At 47.5% G+C, this 20,703-nt stretch overlaps 1 protein-coding gene across 1 annotated transcript in view; it reads left to right on the top strand.

Annotated features, from left to right (window-relative positions):
* LOC135818309 (serine/threonine-protein kinase mTOR-like) overlaps window positions 1-20,703 on the top strand; it is a 64,148-nt gene that overhangs the window by 28,832 nt on the left and 14,613 nt on the right. The window contains exons 22-51 of the mRNA XM_065331667.1: window positions 133-226; window positions 564-684; window positions 1,031-1,167; window positions 2,378-2,434; window positions 2,951-3,004; window positions 3,373-3,459; window positions 4,133-4,309; window positions 5,040-5,152; window positions 5,480-5,669; window positions 6,010-6,219; window positions 6,745-6,887; window positions 7,573-7,735; window positions 8,094-8,227; window positions 8,680-8,758; window positions 9,025-9,164; window positions 9,418-9,634; window positions 10,046-10,123; window positions 10,428-10,535; window positions 10,930-11,055; window positions 11,478-11,603; window positions 12,130-12,287; window positions 15,358-15,475; window positions 15,634-15,774; window positions 16,286-16,392; window positions 17,322-17,418; window positions 17,760-17,981; window positions 18,479-18,661; window positions 18,903-19,037; window positions 19,247-19,557; window positions 20,417-20,564. Coding sequence (XP_065187739.1) covers window positions 133-226; window positions 564-684; window positions 1,031-1,167; window positions 2,378-2,434; window positions 2,951-3,004; window positions 3,373-3,459; window positions 4,133-4,309; window positions 5,040-5,152; window positions 5,480-5,669; window positions 6,010-6,219; window positions 6,745-6,887; window positions 7,573-7,735; window positions 8,094-8,227; window positions 8,680-8,758; window positions 9,025-9,164; window positions 9,418-9,634; window positions 10,046-10,123; window positions 10,428-10,535; window positions 10,930-11,055; window positions 11,478-11,603; window positions 12,130-12,287; window positions 15,358-15,475; window positions 15,634-15,774; window positions 16,286-16,392; window positions 17,322-17,418; window positions 17,760-17,981; window positions 18,479-18,661; window positions 18,903-19,037; window positions 19,247-19,557; window positions 20,417-20,564 — 4,174 coding nt within the window. The remainder of the gene's footprint in view (window positions 1-132; window positions 227-563; window positions 685-1,030; window positions 1,168-2,377; window positions 2,435-2,950; window positions 3,005-3,372; window positions 3,460-4,132; window positions 4,310-5,039; window positions 5,153-5,479; window positions 5,670-6,009; window positions 6,220-6,744; window positions 6,888-7,572; window positions 7,736-8,093; window positions 8,228-8,679; window positions 8,759-9,024; window positions 9,165-9,417; window positions 9,635-10,045; window positions 10,124-10,427; window positions 10,536-10,929; window positions 11,056-11,477; window positions 11,604-12,129; window positions 12,288-15,357; window positions 15,476-15,633; window positions 15,775-16,285; window positions 16,393-17,321; window positions 17,419-17,759; window positions 17,982-18,478; window positions 18,662-18,902; window positions 19,038-19,246; window positions 19,558-20,416; window positions 20,565-20,703) is intronic.

Below are 20,703 nucleotides of genomic sequence, written 5' to 3'. Positions count from 1 at the left end.
GTGTTGTTTTCTTTCAAGCACGTGTGTGTGTGTGTGTGTGTGTGTGTGTGTGTGTGTGTGTGTGTGTGTGTGTGTGTGTGTGTGTGTGTGTGTGTGTGTGTGTGTGTGTGTGTGCATCTCATTGTGTTGTAGTCAAATTGAACAGGCGTACTTCAAGCACCGTAACCTGCTAGAAGTGCTGCTCAACATCCTCAAAATGGAGCACCTCCCTTCAATACGTCGTGAGGTATGCCGTCATCACTGGCTCCCATGCATCTCCACCCTGCATATTCGCCCATGCACACACGTGTACACACTCACACCACACGCACGCGCACACACGCGCGCGCATGCGCGCACGCACGCACACGCTTCAGCATACATTCATGTGTTTGGGGCTTTTAGGGATGAGCGCTTGCTGCATGGACACGAAAATTCTTTTCTTTCCAAGTAGCATGACATGGTTACTTGCTGCATGTTCTGAGTTCCAGGCAATTCCTAGTTACGAGCAGTGCTCAGTCCCAACCTGCCCGGATAAGGGGACTTTTACAATACTGTGTTTTCTCCGTACATTTCTCTTACAGGCAATGCGTGTGCTTGGCCTACTGGGTGCACTGGACCCGTACAAGTACAAGACACTTACCGACGAGACGGACAGCAAGAGCGAGCTAGGCAGCAGTCAGGAATTGACCACAACCGAACAAGGTACTACGTGCTGTCATCTCAAGCTCGGAGGTGTTTGTGTATAGTGGTGATGTGCGTACGACATACAATCATCGGATTTATTTGTTCACGTTTCGTCCAGTATTTGGCAGGGAGTCGTATGAACCTGATAGAGGACGCGACGTGAAAAATTCGGGTGATGTGTTCCTCACCAACCGTTGGGGAAGCCGCGGAGAATGCTCTTCCTCAAGGAAGCAGTTGAGCTGGTGCTTTGAGCAAACTATCTAACAGTATGGCTATGCCAACAAAGTCATCAGTAAGATTGTTATGTTTTGTGTGGGTGGGTGTGGGTGTGCGTGCGCGCATGTGCGTTTTTTTATTTCCTCAGCCGATACGCCGTCGGAGTTGCTGATCAATTCCGCCAACGGTCAACTGGAGGATTTCTACCCGGTGACCTCACTCACCATGCTGATGAAGGTGCTAAAGGAACCATCTCTACACGAGCATCATAAGATGTGTGTGCAGGTATGTGCTAAATGACCCATCTCTACACGAGCATCATAAGATGTGTGTGCAGGTATGTGCGTGAGCAGCTCATTCCTGAAGTTATGCAACGGACCTTTACAGATCTAAGCTGAAGTATACTGTTACTCAGAGTTTCATGGCTATCCACCAATCCTCAGGCAACATTCTTGTGTCTCTTGGCTCCGCCATCATGGTATTGAGCACTTTTTGCAAGGGTTTAGCAACATAGCCCATAGCCTGTGCAAACGACCTTTATGTAGGCACCATAGGGGGCGTTCGTTTTTGATCTACAGGTTTGGGTAGAAACTACTTCTTCCGGTAGGGGTGTTCGTTTTTTCTACTCAAAAGGGTAGATTCTACTTTCCTCTATCGGCTCTACCAGGAAAAAGTGGGTAGAAGCCGGTAGAAGTTGGTAGAAGCCGGTAGAAGTTGGTAGAAGCCGGTAGAAGCCGGTAGAAGTTGGTAGAAGCCGGTAGAAGTTGGTAGAGCTACAGGATTTCCAGCAAGATCAAGGATTTGTACACAACTCCATACAGAAGAGAAATATTTCACGTACATATCGTGTAAACTATTAAATCCGGTAGAATAGCGTTCGCGCACTTACCTCTACCATCTACCTCTATCGGTAGAGTGACTCTACTCTACCAGGTAGCTAAAAACGAACGCAGCCATAGTCTTTGGGTTATCCTGTGCCCGGTGGCATCCTCACTCCATGCACCTACAGTCCGTTTCAAAACTATAGACGCGTACCTAGGCAAAAACCGTTATGCCAGCATCTATACCACATAAAATCTGTGATCACTTTGTGCATATATTTTTCCAAATTGGGCGTCTGTTATCCAATCCTTTAGAAACTATTATGAGAGTAATTGTGGAGCGATCCTGAGCAATATTCCGAAAACTATTGTCAAAAAGTTCCAGCCAAATTTGAAATATTTCAAAAACCCTACGCGTCTATAGTTTTGAAATGCACTGTAGACTGCAAAGAGCACACTGAAAACGAAAACGCCTTTCTCGATTGTAAAATCCTGGGACATCGGACAACATACCTAAAATAACACTGTCGTCGTCAACATCTTCATCATCATGTTTCGACGTGTACGTTGCACTGGGGATAGTAACGGGCAAAGCAGAAAGCTCAACATCAAGAAGCAACGGCCGGATCGTTCCTTGTTCATTTTGTTTGGCTTCCTTTTGTGTTCTGGTGCAGGCGGTTACATTGATTTTCCAATCTCTGGGACTGAAGTGTGTTCCCTTCATCAAGCAGGTAAGGGATAGTTGCTTATGGTCCTGTTTGTGCATATTGCTCCTATTATCGCCAGCAAGATACGTTATTGGTTGTTGCAGACTGTGTCCCGCCGTCGTACTGTCTTCCTATGCTGTAGTGTGCGGTAAACCTGCCCTAACCGGGCTCCCTTGATGCAGTGCAAACTGTCCTGATATGACAGGATTCCGCTTGATCCAGAGATGCACGTTCGATCCACAGCACTTTGGCGCATGAAAATGTGTGCGGTCAATACAGGATGATTCTAGGGTCTGGCAACACACAGGTTTTATTGTGTATTTATTTTGTGTGTGTGTGTGGGTGTGTGTGTGTATTTAGGGGAAGGGCTAGTCGCTCCATCAATGGGTACTTTGTGCTCGGTTCGCTCGGTGTTGATTCGACGCTCTCTCCGTCTTTCTACTGCTCAATGCATGCGTCCCTTTTTCATGGTACATGCGACCAGGGAGTTCTACATCTAGTGTGTATGTGTTGTTTTCTTTTGCTTTCCTGCCTGCTCAGATTGTCCCGTCCTATATCGACGTTATCTACATCAGTGATAACAAGGACAGAGAGGTTAGTTATGACAAGTGTGTGCGGCTGTAGTTTGTGAGATGTCGGTAGCGGCACGGCAGCGGCAGAAGTTGTCATGTTACTTGTACCAAATTAGTGGTGCAGCAGTCCTTTGTAAATCCAGCACTCTCGATAACCCTGCACGCCTGTTAGGACCCAGTATTTCCCATTCATACACCCTGCATCAGTAAATCAGTACTGTCCCTACTCCAGAAGAATTGCTAGTATCCTTGCAGAAGTGGTGCCTGAGTAAAGGCGGACATCTGTACTGTACGACGTGGCACTATAGTTAGACATAGCCGAGCATTACTCTCGTCGCAGCTCTCATGGCTGTGCTTGTACTTTTTTCTGTTGTGTGTGTGTGTGCGTAGTTCTTGTTCCAACAACTCGGCAAAATCATCAGCGTGGTGAAACAGCACATACGTCCCTACCTGGATGATATCTTCCGGGCTGTCAAGGTATTTGGCACTGTGTTCCCACTGGGTGTGTGTGTGTGGGGGGGGGGGGGGGGGGGTGCAGGAGGTAGGTTTGTTGTCCTCGTATCAGCGGCTGGTTCAGTAGTATGCGCGTATACAGTCAACTTCGCTAATAACGACTGCGGATATAACGACAATTCGCGAATAATGACAGAATTTCCATGCGCAGAGCAAAGTCACATCCAACTGTAGTACATATAATGGGACTTCGGGTATAACGACAATTCGTGAATAAGGACACTTTTCTGATACCCCGTCGAGTGTCGTTATACGCGAAGTTGGCTGTACTAGCCATACCAGTATTACATAATCGTATCTGCTCTTTGTGTGTTTTGTCACTTTGGTGCATGCGTGGTGATAATGCTCGGGTTGTCGCTTCATAATGGGATATGAAGATTCCCCAGTGAGTTACGCGATGCAGTGTATTAGGAATCGGTGTGGTGTTGTTGAAGTGGTTGTGGGAATTTCTGCTGCATGTACTTGAGCCGCTACCCAAAGGCAGACAGGCTCTTCAGAAACACTCTGCAAACAAAAACACTTTGCTGCTATCTCCTGCAAGGTGGCAAAAACATGAGACTGCACGGTGCAGCACCAACCCAGCTGTGCTGTGTATTTGTGTGTGTGTTTATTTGTTTGTTTGTTTTTTGTTTTTTAGACGTATTGGGTTGTGTCGACCAGCACGGCTGCGTTACAGAACACATGCGTGTCACTGCTGGAGCAGATTGCTGCTGCTCTTGGCGGTGAATTTAGCATCTATTTGCCTCAGCTGATGCCGCTGTTCTTGCAAGTTCTGCACAACGATCAGTCCACCAACAGAATAGTCACCCGAAATGTAAGTGTGTATATGTTTGTGTCTGTGTGTGTCTATGTGTGTGCATGTGTGTTCTTCTTGTGTGTGTGTGTGTGTGTGTGTGTGTGTGTGTGTGTGTGTGTGTGTGTGTGTGTGTGTGTGTGTGTGTGTGTGTGTGTGTGTGTGTCTATGTGTGTGTGTGTGTGTGTGTGCGTCGCAGGCGTGTGTATTTGTGCAACCAAGAAACACTACCAGAAAAAGTTTTTTTTATCCTATTTTTTGTGTACCGTCACTTTGTTCCTTGAACTGTGAGTGATGTCACTCCTATTTTTACCATTTTTCACAGTGTAACTGGGATCAATGCATTTGAAACCTCATCCCCTGAACCTGGACGGCACTGCACCCAGGGTCACTTACAGCATCTAACTGGTTGCCATCTCCTTTCCAAGCCGTATCCTATCGCAACGTTGCATGACTGTGTAGCTACTGGAGAACACGCTATTTTCGGTGTAATTTAAATTTCGGTACTTTCGGTAGAGAAAACAGGCACCTAGATTTAGATTACACCTAAAAGGCGCTAGAGTTTTCACTGTATGTGAAGGGTAGGCTGGTCACCTAATTTTACATTGCACCTGAAACCTGGCAGGTCACTGACGCCGAAATTTTAACACACCTAAAATCACATGTTATAAGGTATGTAATCTGGTTTGTCGTGCATCCTTTGTATTGGCTTCACTGCCTGCTCATTTGTTTCTGTATCCTGTGTTCCCAGCTTCTTCAGTCTTTGAAAAAGCTTGGCATGTGTTTAGATGACTATCTACATCTTCTCGTACCACCGATCGTCAAGACGTATCAGATAAAAACCATGCCGATAGAAGTCCGAAAGTAAGTCCAGTTCAGTTGCTGCTTAGTGTTCGGGTGATGTGCTGCGTAGGCGGACAGTGAAAAACACTGGCCAGCATAGAGGGGGCTCCGTTAGGTTTTGAATTCCTACAGTGAAATCTTCAGGAGTATAGGAACGCGGGCTAAACAAATTTACTGTGTGGGTGTGGGTGGGTGGGGTATGCGGTGTGGGTGGGTGTGCATGCGTGCGTGCATGTTTGTTAGTTTCAAGAGTGCCTGGTGGTTATCAATGGGCTGGATTTTTAGCAATCACACTCGCTCATAACGTGTGTGTCTCTGTGGTGATTGTCCCATTGTGTCTTGGTGCAGAACTGCAATCAGCACTCTGAACTCGCTGACGGAGTCGGTGAACTTCTCCGAGCTCTCCTCATGCATTGTTCACTCGCTGGTACGGGTGCTGGATACGGCAGAGCTCCAGGATATCTCCATGACGATGATATGCGCCATGATTGTGCTGCTGCAGAAGGACTTTCTAATCTACGACCGCCTCGTCAGCAAGGTAATGCAGAGTAGAGTACTGTGGGGTGCTGAAGAACTGGGGGTCAGAGTCCATAGGCCTGTTTCACCCTGCTCGGCATAGTGAGATTCGTGAATCTGGCATTCATCGTTTCTCTACCTTTGCCTGTACAGTAAAACCTGGCTTAACCGACCACCCCACGGTGCAAGCAAAAGCGGTCGTTAAAGCCAGGGGGTCTTTAGAACCAGGTCCCACAGTGTCTGTGTAGAACTGTCCGTGCATGGAAAAACGGTCGTTATTAGCAGGTGGTCGCTAAACACAGAGGTCGCTTACACCAGGTTTTCCTGTATACTGACTGGTATGTATGCATGTGTTTTCCTAGATGGTGTCAAAGTACAAGATCTCACACGAGTGCTACGAACGACTCATCGGACGTATCCGCAACCACGAGAACATCAACGACGCGGAGACCATCGAGTTCTATAAGAACTGCCGTCTGAAAGCTCGCATTCCGAGCATGGACGATTTGTCAGCGATGGAAGCTGCTAGCATCAGTCGCAAATTGACAACCCACTGGTCACACCTGGAAAAAGTAAGACTGTGTGTACTGTATAGCATGTAATTTTGTATGTAGGTACAGTGTTGCTCAATGAAATCCAGCCGCGTCACTCAAATCTGCATCTTGTATCATTTCACAGCCCAGTGTGTTCGCAGGTCTGTGGCTGCGCAACGCCCGGCGCGTACTTGAGCGGCACTGTACATGTATGTGTAACCCATAACCACGAGTGGTCGTTGGGGCGTCACTGGCTCAAGAGAAAACGACAGCATGAATGAGAGACCGACTAGTATACACTGTATTCAGTTCTATCATGAGCGATGTGTGAGCAAGAGCATACTGTTAATGGCCAGTCCAGTGAGTCCTTGATGTGGTGCACCCAAGTCAGTGCCAAATAGGTAAGTGTTAATGATAATGGTGCTGGTGCTGCTGTTTGTCCATCTGCGGACAGCAGCATTTTGTTGCTGAGAAGCATTGAGCAGTTTCTCTACGCTTCTTTTCGAAATTCCTCATTCAATCTCTCGACAATGCTGCGGATATGACTCTGCTCTTCGTTTGCAGGACTGGGACTCGTCAGGCCTGGTATCTCGCGAAGACTGGATGCTGTGGCTGCGGCGGCTGAGCATCAAGCTGCTGAAGGAGTCGCCATCGCCGTCGTTGCGTTACTGCTACGTGCTTGCCGACTCTCACGACCCGATAGCACGGTGGGTTTTGATATCTTTATTCTCATGATGGCCAGTGGCCAATAAGAGATAGGTTGTTGTTGTTGTTTCAAATCTTTATTCTCACGATAGCCAGTGGCCAATAAGAGATTGTTGTTGTTGGTGTTGGTGTTGGTGTTGGTGTTGGTGTTGTTGTTGTTGTTGTTGTTGTTGTTGTGTTTATTATTTACTAGGGCAACAGTTGGTACCTGACCAGGTCTGCGAACTTGCAAGGATTAGATGGTGTTTGATGGGGAGTGTGGTACATGTGAACTGGTCAGCACACCGCACTGGGCCCTTGGGGCAGACCGGCTTTGTCAGAGAAGGCTGGTGGTATGCACAATTCCTCCAGCATGTCCTCCGTTCATGTTGCTTCTTTTTGAGCTGGAATATGTGTGAGGCTCACCGAGCTCCTGATGAGGCACTGTAATATGGCACTGAAGTGTCTCAAAAATGTGGAATGCACTTGTTTGGTATCTTCCATGAATAGTACGACCAGCTGTGGAGTATTATTCGTTCTACTTTCCTTTTTGTTTTATCTCTCCCTCTGTCTCTCTCTCTCTCTCTCTCTCTCTCTCTCTCTCTCTCTCTCTCTCTCTCTCTCTCTCTCTCTCTCTCTCTGTCTCTCTCTCTCTCTCTCTCTCTCTCTCTCTCTCTCTCTCTCTCTCTCTCTTTTGTATCATTGCAGAGAGCTGTTCAACGCAGCGTTCGTGTCCTGCTGGGGAGCGCTGCAGGAGAACCAGCAAGAGGAGCTGGTGACCGCCCTGGAGCAGGTACTGCAGTCGCAAAGCTTGCCGGAAGTCACGCAGCTGCTGCTCAACCTGGCGGAGTTCATGGAACATACAGAGAAGGTTAGTAGAGCTGACAAGTTACGACTCTGTGTTGCTGCTTGACCTGGGCCCTAATGGCACAGACGCTTTGAGGGACGACCTTTTCTCGGTCACAAACCAGATCCAAGGAAGCCAAAAGAAGTGCATACCAATTTTCTTTTTGGCCTTTTTTGAGAGGCACATCCTCTACATTCTGAGCCCAGCGTACAGTTCCTCTTGCTGGGAAACGTATTTTAAATAACATCTTTCTCGCTCTCTCTGACACACACACACACACAAACACACAAACACACACACACACTCTCTCACTCACTCTCTCTCACACTCATTCACTCTCTCTCTCTCTCTCACTCTTTTCGCATGCTGTGTATTCTATCAGGGTGCTCTTCCATTGAAGAAAGAGCTGATGGGTGAATGTGCAATGAAGTGCCGTGCCTACGCCAAGGCGTTGCATTACAAGGAAGAAGAGTTCCATAGCGGACCAACAGCGGCGACGCTAGAGGCACTTATCAGGTATGTTGTGCACCCTGTGGTATGGGCAGGGGGCACTGGACATGTTGACATGATCATGTATTTCCCTGGGCTTTCGGTTTGTGGAATGCTCTGGGCTACTTACCAAGATGATTGGTATGTCGTTGATCACTGACAGTTGGAAAAGCTTACCCTATTTTTTTCTATATAGCTCTAATACGTTTTGTCTCCGTGTCAATTATTCTTTCCCGAACATTTGCATTTGGATTTTGTGTGCGTGGTGGTGGTGGTGATGGGGTTCTTGTCTTGAGGTTCTTGCCATGGGCTTATTCCCTACTTACTCAGGCATGCTATCCTGTGGTGGAAGCCCACTCTCGTGTCAAATACTGACATGTTGAGTTGTGTAACGCGTGTACTTGCACTATGTGCTATGTGTGTGTGTTTGTGTGTGTTGTGTTGTGTATGTGCGCGGGCATTGCCTTTTTGCTGGTCAGCATCAACAACGAGCTTGGCTTGGCCGAAGCTGCCCAGGGCGTTCTGGTCTATGCGGACAAGCATCACGAAGCCGATTTGGTAAGTTTTCTTCACTGCTCAGTCTGCATTCAGTTGCATGTGGGCAGCTGATTTTTGTTTTGTTTTTGTGCTTTGAAACGCAAACACAAAAGGCCACAGTAGTACTGTCTGAAGCCGAAAAACTGTCGTAATCCACGCCGTTCTTATCTTTCCTGTCGAAATGTTTATATAGTTGGTCACTTAGTAGTGACCCATTGCCAGGTGGCATGCGTTGTTTTAGACAGTATTCCAAACCGGTGTCGTTGTTTTATGTGTTTTGTTTTCAGCGGGCCAAGGAGACTTGGTACGAGAAGTTGCGCGACTGGGATAACGCACACGCCCTGTACGAGAAGCGGCATTTGGAAGACCCGGATAACCTGGAGCTGACTCTGGGGCGTATGCGCTGCCTGGAAGCCATGGGAGAGTGGTAAGTCAAGCGGCGTTGATACGGCCGCTTCAACGTGATGACGTCAAACACGACTGGGTAGTTGTAATTTTCCGTAACGTTACAAGTTTTGGATCCGCTCGTCAGTAGCTTTTGTATGGAGGGTATGTGACCAGCCCTCATGATGTGTGCTGGGGTGATTTTTATGAGCAACGCTCCCACCCCCAGGGCCAAATCATTGTTGTAATTATAGCACTCTGCTATGTGCTCTGTCTGTGTCCTTGCCTCGCCATAGGTCACGACTATTCAGCCTCGCCGAAGACAAATGGCCGACCATTGGCGAAGACGCGCAGCAGAAGATGGCGCGAATGGCCGCATCGGCATCCTGGGGCATTGCCAACTGGCAGTCGATGGACGCGTACGCGTGCATGATCCCACCGGACAGCTACGACGGTGCCTTCTACCGCTCCGTCATTGCCATCCACGACAACCAATTTGATCTGGCACAGCGGGTAAGGGATTGAAAGCTGCTACACGGGGACAGGCACTAGTTGCGGGCTCTCCCACACAGTGCCAGTACTTGCGATGGTGTAACAATGTACCCTATATTTCAGAGTATAAGCCGCAGCCAGATTTTTGTCACGGAATACAAGCACCTACCCTGTATTTCACAGTGCATTTGACCATCGTAGTAGAAGCCACACAGACTTTTTTTGGGGTGAATTATGAGTGTTAAAAGAGTGACTTCTACTCCGGATAATACGGTAACTCGACTGGGGTTGCACAATTCAGAGCCACGTGAACCTGTCTCCTTGCTTCTGTACTAGATCACCTGTACTAGTACCAACCACTCATACCGTGTTCTGCCTAACTATAATTATGTTTGTCCTCTTTTCTGCCGTATATTCCTGTGTGTTCACCAGTGCATCGACCTGTCTCGCGAAATACTCGACACTGAGCTTACAGCGATGGTCGGCGAGAGCTACAACCGAGCGTATCAGGTACGGTGGCTACTTTCAACACTTGATTGTTTTGTTTCTTTAACACGTGGGGGACTGCCAGCATGACTGTTTCAGTTCTTTTCATCCGTTCATGTTCTATCTGACTCGCTGTGTTCTTGTGAACTCTTCTGAACTTCACGCTGATGTGTGTACCATACTTAAGAACATTGGCTTTTCCCGTGGCAGAGCATTCAGCAGACAGCATTTGTTTTCTTCAGTCCTCCTTTGCACATTTTCCTGTGAGCAATTAACCCGCTGTTTTCTGTTCCTCGTGCATATCCACCTGTCCTATCTTCTCGTCCAGGGTATGGTATTTGTACAGATGCTGTCTGAGCTGGAAGAGGTCGTCCTCTACAAGACGCGTCCGGAAAAGCAGCCAGTGATTCGCAAGATCTGGTGGGATCGCCTGCAGGTTCGTACACACCCTGCCTGTCTGCTCCAGCACCTGCACCTGTGCTCCATCATGAGTTGTGAACAAAATCATTTATATTTTCATGTTTTGCGTGGATTGGGTGCAACGCCAGTGTGATATTCCTGTACACATCAACACCTGCGTGTGTCCACGCACACACTGTCCAAGCACTGTGCTTCATCATGAGTTGTGAACAAAGGCATTTTTTAACATGTGGCATGGACTAGGTGCAACACTATTCTGATTTGCCTGTACATCTCAATACGTGCGCGTGTCTACGCATATAGCTTGTGTATTCTTTCCATCCGATGCTGTTGGATGTTTTTGACTTAGCTGATAAACCAGATTGTGAGGTGAGTTTACAGTTGTGTTCTTTTTCCTGCTCTGGTTTCAGAACTGTGACCGTAATGTGGAGGACTGGCAGCGCATACTGCGAGTACGATCTCTGGTACTCACTGATCAGGAAAACAAGCACACGCTAATCAAGTTTGCCAGTCTGTGTCGCAAGAGCAACCGACTAGTGAGTGCTTGTGCTTGTTCAGATGTACAGTACTGGCCAAAGAAATCCAACCCTATGAATATAATAGCATTGCCGGGCGCTACGCAGCCCTAGCACTACACGTACTGGTCTGTGCACTCGAACGCGGCACTACTTTATTCATGAGGTTGGATTTCTCTGCCCGGCACTGTACTATTTGTGTGCCTTGCTCCTGTTCTGCGCCGTGTTCTTTCTTTCGAGTTTGCTCATATCATTGCTAGTCTTGACAGATTTGCTGCATAAGAAGCAGAAATGTTCTGCTCTGTTCAAGTTGTCAGTAGTGTAATCGTGTGTGTGTGTGTGTGTGTGTGTGTGTGTGTGTGTGTGTGTGTGTGTGTGTGTGTGTGTGTGTGTGTTTGTGTGTAATTGTGTGCATGTGCCTGTATGTGTGTCTCAATTTGCAGGAGCTCTCCCACAAGACCCTGTGTAGTCTATTTGGCTGTGAGCCAAGCAAACTGCCCGAGGTGCCCACAACGTTTCCCCATGTAGCGTTTGCATACATGAAGCACTTGTGGGATGCCAATGACAGGGTAAGGAAGAATGCACCTTTTCTTGCTGCTTTCGCAAAATTACACTGTGAAATAGCTTCAATTCGAATCTCCAAAATCCTGAACACGGCTTGTAGTCCGCTTTGTTCTGATTGTCCAACAACAGCAACCTCCTGACGCAGATCAGTCCTGATCAGGCCATCTTGGAATTATCTGGATTTTGCTGTACTCTGTAATTCCGAACCATGTCCACTGCTTGTACAAGTAATTGTGTTTTCAGGATGCAAGCCACACTCCCGCTTTCGCACACAGGTCATTTCGGTGAAACTCTCATGTCAGCCTGGCCACATTCTCTTTCTGACATTTCATGGCAAGTGTATAGTAAGCACTGTACAAACTATGTCAAAATATACCCAATAGGTTACCCTGCTACCCGGATAGAAATAGCCGAACTCATTACCCGACCCAATCAAACCCCTACCCGTTGCAGCCTTAGTTACTGCCTCTAGTGTACTTCAACCTGGTGTGTACTGTTGCTGTGTGTGTTCTTTATTGCGGCCGTCTGCAGGAGAAGGCGTACCAGCATCTGATCCACTTTGTACGCTCGTCGCTGCACCCGCAGGCCATGAGCATGCCACCGAACATGGTGGATATGAGCATGCACATGTCACCGGGTGGCCACTACGACACCCAGGGCAACTACAACCTCAACCGATTGCTGGCCAAGTAAGTGCTGCTGCTTGAGCTTGCTCAAAAAAATTCCTTTTCCGTCTCTTCAGCAGAGATGCACTTACAGTTAAACTGCCCTGATCCGGGCGCCCTAATCCGGGCACGTTGTCTACCGGGCACCTTTCTGACCCCTCTAGTCCTGGAGCCAGGTCCAGAAATCTGACAGTGTCATTTGACACCTCGTCCAGGAAAGATTTGACTTCAAATTCGGAGAGACGGACCAACTATAGGAGTTTTGGAGAAAACTAGAAGTTCCCAATGTTGTCCGTTTGGAAGTTATGAGCTATTTCCAAATTGCTTAGGTTACTATGGTAACTTGTGTGCAATTAGCCGTTCCTGAGGCAAAGCCAGTACAATTTTGGAGAAAAAAGTTACCTTGTTGGAAGGCGAGCTCTTTCCAAGACTATTATTGAAAATCAGAAGTTTATAGGACTGTCGGCTTCCTTGTCACAGGGATTTCTCGAATTTCTACGGTTACCGTGGTAACGTGTATGCAATTAGCCACTTCTAAGCCAAAATCAGTGCATTTTCTCCCCTGTAGGCAGGTGGAAAGCAGAGAATAGTTATAATATTGTGGCTTAGAGGTCTATTGGGCTGTTTCATGCCTGGTTTGTAGAGACTGGGCTCCTCTCTCCTCTAACACTACCGGGATTGCATTGACCTGGCACTTGTTTCCTCCCTTCCTTCACATAATACAATTTACATTTACATGTAGTACCCAGACAGCGGTGTGCTATGTTGACAGGATTGGTCACCATGATCCACTACTAGTACTTTCCACCCAATTCACATTTTCTATTTATGGAACAATGTCATGCAGGCTGTCCAATCGACATGTGCATGTACATGTACATGTACATGTTTAGGAAGCACATTGCCCATGAAATACAGTCATGTACATGTACATGTACATGTAGACCGGGGTGGGGGCCTACGCCAAGACCTGGAAGGACAATTTTGATCAACGAGATGGCTAATAGACAAACAACTGCCCTAACTGCAACATGCAACAAACTCCGCCACATATTCCGTGCTCATGTGTCATCATCCTTCAGCAACTCACAGCAAGCATTTACACAGGAAGGTCTGGTCAGTGCATCCCTCTGATCAAGCAACAGTTTCAAAACAGTCCCGGACTGACCCCATGGCCCATGGGGCAGTGACCTCTCCTGCTATCTAGCCGTGCCACTATGAATTCTACACCTAGTACCAAGAGTGTATAACCGGGGGGTTATAACTCTTGCTAGTACCTGTACCGGTACATGTGGCATCATTTCCAGCACTCACAGATACATGTACGTGTGCAGCAGTTGTTCACCATCCAACTCGGCTACAAGTGATGCAAATACAGTACAGTACCTGATGTCACAGATAATGATTATTCCATGTACATCGAACACCCTGGATGGTTTCACCTGTATACAATCATGTAAATGTGGAGACAGTTATGGCCATATAATACTGACTACTCTCAACTCCTACAAGCCATATCTCTTGCCAATTGTCAACGTATTGGAGAAAATCGTTGATCGGCAGGTTGTGGAGTTCTTAGTGACAATAGTGAGGTTTCTGCCCTGCCATGGAGCAGTTTCACGCGGCATACTCCGACCTCTCCCGTCTTCTAAGTCCTGGCATCCCCGTGTGATATGAGAAGGGAACTTGGCCCAGTGTGTTTGGTTGAACGACTGTAATTTAAAAAGCACACCAGTAACAACAACAATGAATATCACAACAGTGTCCTCGACATGTACTTCAGTTCAGTACATTGTACAATGTACATGTACACCTCACAGTACTGGCCTCTTTTACGGGCAAGATGATTCTTTGGATGTGAAAAAATGCAGTACGTGTAGTCATGTACAAAACATACAATGTAGTTTGGTTGCCAGCATGTTACAAGCTACATGTAGGCGGAGGATGCACTGAGTCTGTGTTCGAAAACAGTGCTCCTTATGACATTACTACAACCTCCACGGTTGGCATAGCCCTGGTCTTGCGACCATTAATTTTGAACTATAATGGGGGCTAGCCCCAGTTCTAATATATGCTAGGGAATTGTTTGAGTCTTCTTGTCTTTGTTTTTGCTATCAGTTGTGTTTCCTTGCTCGTTCTTGGATGTCAGTCCTGCCTAAATCCTCTTGATCCTTTTGTGTGGATCCCGGCACTAAATCAGGAGAGAGGGGTCCAGTCTCTACAAACCAGGCTTGCAACAGCCCAATAGACCTCTAAGCCACATTATTATAACTATTTTCTGCTTTCCACCTGCCTACAGGGGAGAAAATGCACTGATTTTGGCTTAGAAGTGGCTAATTGCATACACGTTACCACGGTAACCGTAGAAATTCGAGAAATTCCTGTGACAAGGAAGCCGACAGTCCTATAAACTTCTGGTTTTCAATAACAGTCTAGGAAAGAGCTCGCCTTCCAACAAGGTAACTTTTTTCTCCAAAATTGTATCGGCTTTGCCTCAGAAACGGCTAATTGCACACAGGTTACCATAGTAACCTAAGCAATTTGGAAATAGCTCATAACTTCCAAACGGACAACATTGGGAACTTCTAGTTTTCTCCAAAATTCCTATAGTTGGTCCGCCTCTCCGAATTTGAAGTCAAATCTTTCCTGGACGAGGTGTCAAATGCAACTCCTCAATAAAGCGACTTTTTCGGACTTGGCCCCAGCACTACTCTAGAGTCACAAAAATTGACTTCAACGAAAACGGACCCAAAAACTATTATTGATTGGCCTAAAAAATGTTTTCTTTCATGCAGTAAGTATGATTATAATTATGTTCTCAGTTATGGGCAATTCCTAGTTCTGGGCAATGCTCGGTCCCAACCTACCCGGATTAGGGGATTTTACTGTACTTGATATCAGGACTTTGCTCATTATTACCGGTTGGAAGACTCCTAAGACCTCTTGAATGCCCTGCTCCGTGTCAGAGTAATGTTAGGTTGCCTTTGTGATGCTTCTTTTGTCTTGTTGACATTTTGTGTGCGGTGTTTGCTTCCATCCGTGAGTTGCTGCTTTGTGTTTCTGTACCTACTTTGTAATCTTTGCTGTTTCCTAGATGCTACTTGAAGCTGGGTGAATGGCAGATTGGTTTGAGAGGTTTGAGCGAGAAGACCATCCCGCAGATCATTAACTTCTACAACAAAGCAACCGAACATGACTCGAGCAGTTACAAGGTACGGGCAGCCGTCATGTTTTTGCCAACCCGCGCACAGCGTCGAGATGTAGTTGTATTCCCAAAGTTATGCACGGGGCATTGTGTAGTGTCTGGCGTTTATTTTGTATCGTTGTGTGTGTCTGTGTGTCTGTGTGTCTTGTGTGTTGTTTCACGCAGGCCTGGCATCACTGGGCCATGATGAACTTTGAAGCCGTCCTGTACTACGGACATCGTGCCAACACGCCCATGGCCACCACCCCTGTATCACCAACAGTCTCTTACCAGCCCCTTCCTAACCAATCCAATGCCCGTGCTGTGGTAAGCAGTAGCCGAAGCCTGGCCTAGAACACTACAACCTACCATGCTATGAAAATACTTACTGAACGCATGGATCATACAAGAATATACCCTTGGTTTCTTTTGAAAAAAACTTGTGGGATCCGGAAATAGTTTGTCCGTAATGCTATGCGCATATGACAAGACTCTGGTCTTGACGAAATGTGGTCACAATGCCTGTTAGTCCTTTTCACTTTCCTTGGACAGTTCCGGTTTAGGTCTCAGTTGATAACATACCGGTAGATACTTAGAAGTGGCGACTTTGGCGATATGAGTAAAATGAAGTTGGTTGCTCCTAGTGGAATACACGCTTCCTGCCCGCTACCTCCCATGCCGGTAGGCATTGTGTCAACATGGTTTTGTCTTACCCTATTTTCCTATGCATTGATGTGAGTGTCCTTCGGGCAGTTCTTCTCCTGCCAATACCGTGTTATGTTATCTGGCTGTGCTTTTGACAATGTTTTGTTGCTTTTGGTTGTGCACTGCTGTGCAGGCGGCAGTCCTGGTACACCAATACGCCAAGCCCGCTGTGCAAGGCTTCTTCCGATCCATTGCACTTGCACAGGAGAAGAAAGTCAACTCCTTGCAAGACACTCTCAGGTCAGTATTCCTTTAACAGAACAGCCATTCATTCTCTGCGATAGGTGACCAGTGCATGTTACGTAATAGAGTGGCTTCACATCTTGGTCATGTGACTAAATGTGTGCAAAAAGTGATCATGGCATATGGACAGTCGAGCCAACATGGCTGACATCATGTGACCCATAGATGCAGGGGTTGACTGGAGTTGGAACCAACATGACTGCCCCGAACGGTCATGTGATAGATGTGAAACCTATTTTTAGAGAGTTTCAGTGAATTGTGAGACTTGCACACGTATGACTGCGAATGTGCTCATCAGCACCCTGGAATCCAGAATCCTCACCTGCCAGTTTGGACTCTCGTCAACTGTAGCTATATGCTTTGGTAAACCTTTTTCTTCTTCATATTGCCGGCAAGTGTTAGTTCGACCCCCAGCACACACACACCATTTGACCATTTGACGCCCATCGCCGGAGGCGATGATAGCGATGCTATAGCAGAAGCCATAGCAGCTTGTGCTGGGATTGCACCATTCAACAGCTTGCAAGGCTGAAGAATTGACCGCCACTATTCAGCCTGGTCTACGCCACACAGCTATGATGTGGCTTTTTCGGCCAGTGAATCCCTACTTTTTGGTCTTTTTCATTTTTTTCACGCACACACATCACACCACATACTGCGGCATGCACTGGCTGTTGGTAACCACCCAGGAGAATGAAAGAAAGTCAGGAGGAGTCTGAGAAAGAGAAGAAAGACGTGTGTGACCATAATCGACGGGAATCGAACCCGCAACCTATCGATTGGAAATCGCTGCACATACCACTGCACCATATGGGACACACACACACGCACACACACACGCGCACACACACGCGCACACACACACACACACACACACATTTCCCCATGCCTGAACCATGCCATGCTGCTGTTGTTGTTCTGTGCAGATTACTGACACTGTGGTTTGAGTATGGTCACTGGCCTGATGTGTATGAGTCGTTGATGGAAGGTGTCAAGTCCATACAAGTGGACACCTGGCTTCAAGTGAGTCCTTTTTGAGTTTTAAATCTTTATTCTCATGCTGGCCAGAGGCCAATAAGAGATGATGAGTTGGAGAGCTAACTTAAAGTTTACTCTCCTTTCCTAGTTGGCCAACAGCACCCGGTTCTTACACACAGGCTGCGCTTTACAATCAAGCTCTTCTTTTCCTCACGTTGCAGCAGGGTTTAAGGCACTGGGTTAGGGTCTTCCAGAAGTAACGCGCTGTGTGCATGCCTGCAGCTTGCACTGCGGTGGAATGTCTGCAGCTGCGTATTGCTTGTTTCTTCCTCTCGTCCTACGCCACCTTGCTTTGCTTTGCGTTGCTCGTCTGTGTGCACTTTCAGGTCATTCCTCAGCTGATTGCTCGCATCCACACTCATCGGCAGCTGGTTGGCCGTTTGATCCACCATCTGTTGATAGACATTGGCAAACACCATCCGCAGGCACTCATCTACCCACTGACCGTGGCATCCAAGTCTACCAGTCAGGACCGTCGCAACGCCGCCAACCTGGTGCTGCAGAACATGCGCGAGCACAGCAACACGCTCGTCAACCAAGCCATCATGGTGCGTGCATGTGTGTGTGTGGGGGGGGGGGGGGGTCGTGTGTGTACGTGTGTGTGTGTATGGGGGGGGGGGGGGGGTTGTCCTACCATCGCTTCTGCATGTAAAGTGTGTGTGTGTGTGCCGGGGGGGGGGGGGGGGTGTTTGTCCTATCATCACTTCAGCGATGGGCACGTAAAGATTGAAGAGTGTGTGTGTGTATAGGTGTCCCATTTTGTATTTATCACAAAAGCAACGGCAACATTTTTCAATGTATTTTCGCCATTGACTGTGTGTTTCGAAATGTAGACGAAAGAAATATATACTTCGCTTCTAGTAAGTCTATTGTGCGTGAGCAGAATGTGAAGGCAAGTGAAAGCCAGATGACGTTGAGAAAATTCCAGAGATTGGAAGACCTTTGCTGAAAGTTGCGAAAAACCTTTCTCCTGCAACTCTCGTTGCTTTGTGCGTATCTTTCTCATACTCTTTTGTGTTGTGTGCGTGATCACCTGCTGCAACAGGTCAGCGACGAGCTTATCCGCGTGGCAATCCTCTGGCACGAGCAGTGGCACGAAGGGCTGGAAGAGGCATCACGGCTATACTTTGGTGAGCGGAACGTGCAGTCTATGTTCCAAGTGCTGGAACCGTTGCACGAGATGATGGCCCGTGGTGCGCAGACGGTCAAGGAGACAAACTTCAACCAGGTGAGACTAGCAAAGGCGTGCATGAGAAGATCGCCACTCTGTAGCCAATCATTGTCTGCTGTGCTTTAATTGGCGTTGCTGCTGCTTGAGAACTCACGATTATTTTTCCCTGCTTTCCCAGTCCTCACGATGCTTTCATTCTTAGTATCTGTTGCATACAAACCTGTGTTTTTTTTTGTTTTTTTGCTTATGTTGGGGCCTTTATGTATTTGTGTGTCTGTGACAATTCCCATCTCTGCAGGCGTACGGCCGAGACCTGCAGGAGGCCAATGAGTGGTGCAAGAAGTACAGGCGGTCGAATAACGACAAGGACCTCACCCAGGCGTGGGACTTGTATTATCACATCTTCCGGCGTATTTCCAAGCAGCTGCCAACGGTAAGGTGTTGTATTCCCTTGCTGGCGGAATGGACCTGCATGTCTGCATCTTTAACAGCACTGTCCTCCAAAGCATGTTGCTTTGTTAGCCGTTTATCGACGGACGAAACGTGAACTACGGGGACGAAGGGTCGCGTGCACGTGTGTGTACAATAATATGTTTGGTGTGTGTGTGGGTGCACGGGTGTGGGTGCGTCTTACTTCTTCAGCTGACGAATCTGGAGTTGCAGTCGGTGTCGCCAAAGCTCATGGCCTGCCACGACCTGGAGCTGTCTGTTCCCGGCCTGTACGAAGTCAACAAGCCCATTATCCGCATCCAGAAAATTGCACAAGCGCTGAACGTTATCACGTCCAAGCAGCGGCCGCGCAAGCTGTCCATCTACGGCAGCAACGGCTCCGAGTTCATGTTCCTGCTGAAGGGCCACGAAGACTTGCGGCAAGACGAGCGCGTCATGCAGCTCTTTGGTCTGGTCAACACACTGCTCGCCAATGACTCCGAGACCTTCAAGAACCATCTAAGGTACGTTGAACTTCTCACGCCGTGCAACCTGAACACATATTGGTGGTGGGTAATGTCCGAAATCGCTTTAGCAAATGTAGGGATCAGCGGGCAAGACTGTGTATGGGCGTGATTTCAACTGCTGTTGTCTCAAACTATTTCAACTGCTGAAATGCAGTAGTCACTTTGGCCGAGACTGGAGAGAAGTTGGCTTCTCGAAACGTGAAGCTTCCGCTTTCTGCCCACTTGATTCTGTGCGATGATGACTTGATGACAATCTTCAGGGTTTATTTTCTGTACTCATTCGTATCTGCCTTCTGCTTTCAACTACTTTTGAGTTTTGATTCTCTGCAAGAGGAAACGTGCTGACAATCTTTGCATCTCACTGTACTCGTTCATATCTATACAAAAGAACAGGACCAAGGAACTACAAGTTACGATAATGTCCACTAACACCACCAGTTATTAAACAATCAGCTCAGCGATAACATTACACGACACTGACCGACGGTACTGACGTTCTACAACTAACTGGCTAACAGCTCTAGCATATCTTGGATGCGCACTCCAACAGCTCATCTTCCCCTCGTTATGTTATTTCTATAACTTTAATAGAACCTTCTAAGTTGGAAGGCTGTTGGAGTGCGCATCCAAGATATGCTAGAGCTGTTAGCCAGTTAGTTGTAGAACGTCAGTACCGTCGGTCAGTGTCGTGCAATGTTATCGCATGAGCTGATTGTTTAGTAACTGGTGGTGTTAGTGGACATTATAGCATAACTTGTAGTTCCTTCTTGGTCCTTTTCTTTTGTATAAATTAATCCTTGGCTCTCCATGCGAGTCCATTCGTTCCGATCTGTTTTCTGCTTGTGCCTACTTTTAGCATTATGCGCTACGCAGTGATCCCGCTATCCACCAACTCTGGACTCATCGGCTGGGTGCCGCACTGCGATACGCTGCACGCTCTGATCCGTGACTATCGCGAGAAGAAGAAGATCCTGCTGAACATCGAACATCGCATCATGCTCAGGGTGAGCGAGGCTCAATCCATACAGTACTTTCGGTCGCCGAAGAACAGGGGGCCGGGGGTCAGCCTCCTAGCCTAGGCCGTTCCTATTTTCATGTATTACAGTCTATGCACAGTTAAGTCACTGTGTATACACTGGTATG

Source organism: Sycon ciliatum, chromosome 5 (assembly GCF_964019385.1).
Source record: "Sycon ciliatum chromosome 5, ocSycCili1.1, whole genome shotgun sequence".
NCBI lineage: Eukaryota > Metazoa > Porifera > Calcarea > Leucosolenida > Sycettidae > Sycon > Sycon ciliatum.
The sequence above is the reverse complement of the archived record's forward strand: the minus strand, read 5'-3'. Positions and strand labels throughout refer to the sequence as shown.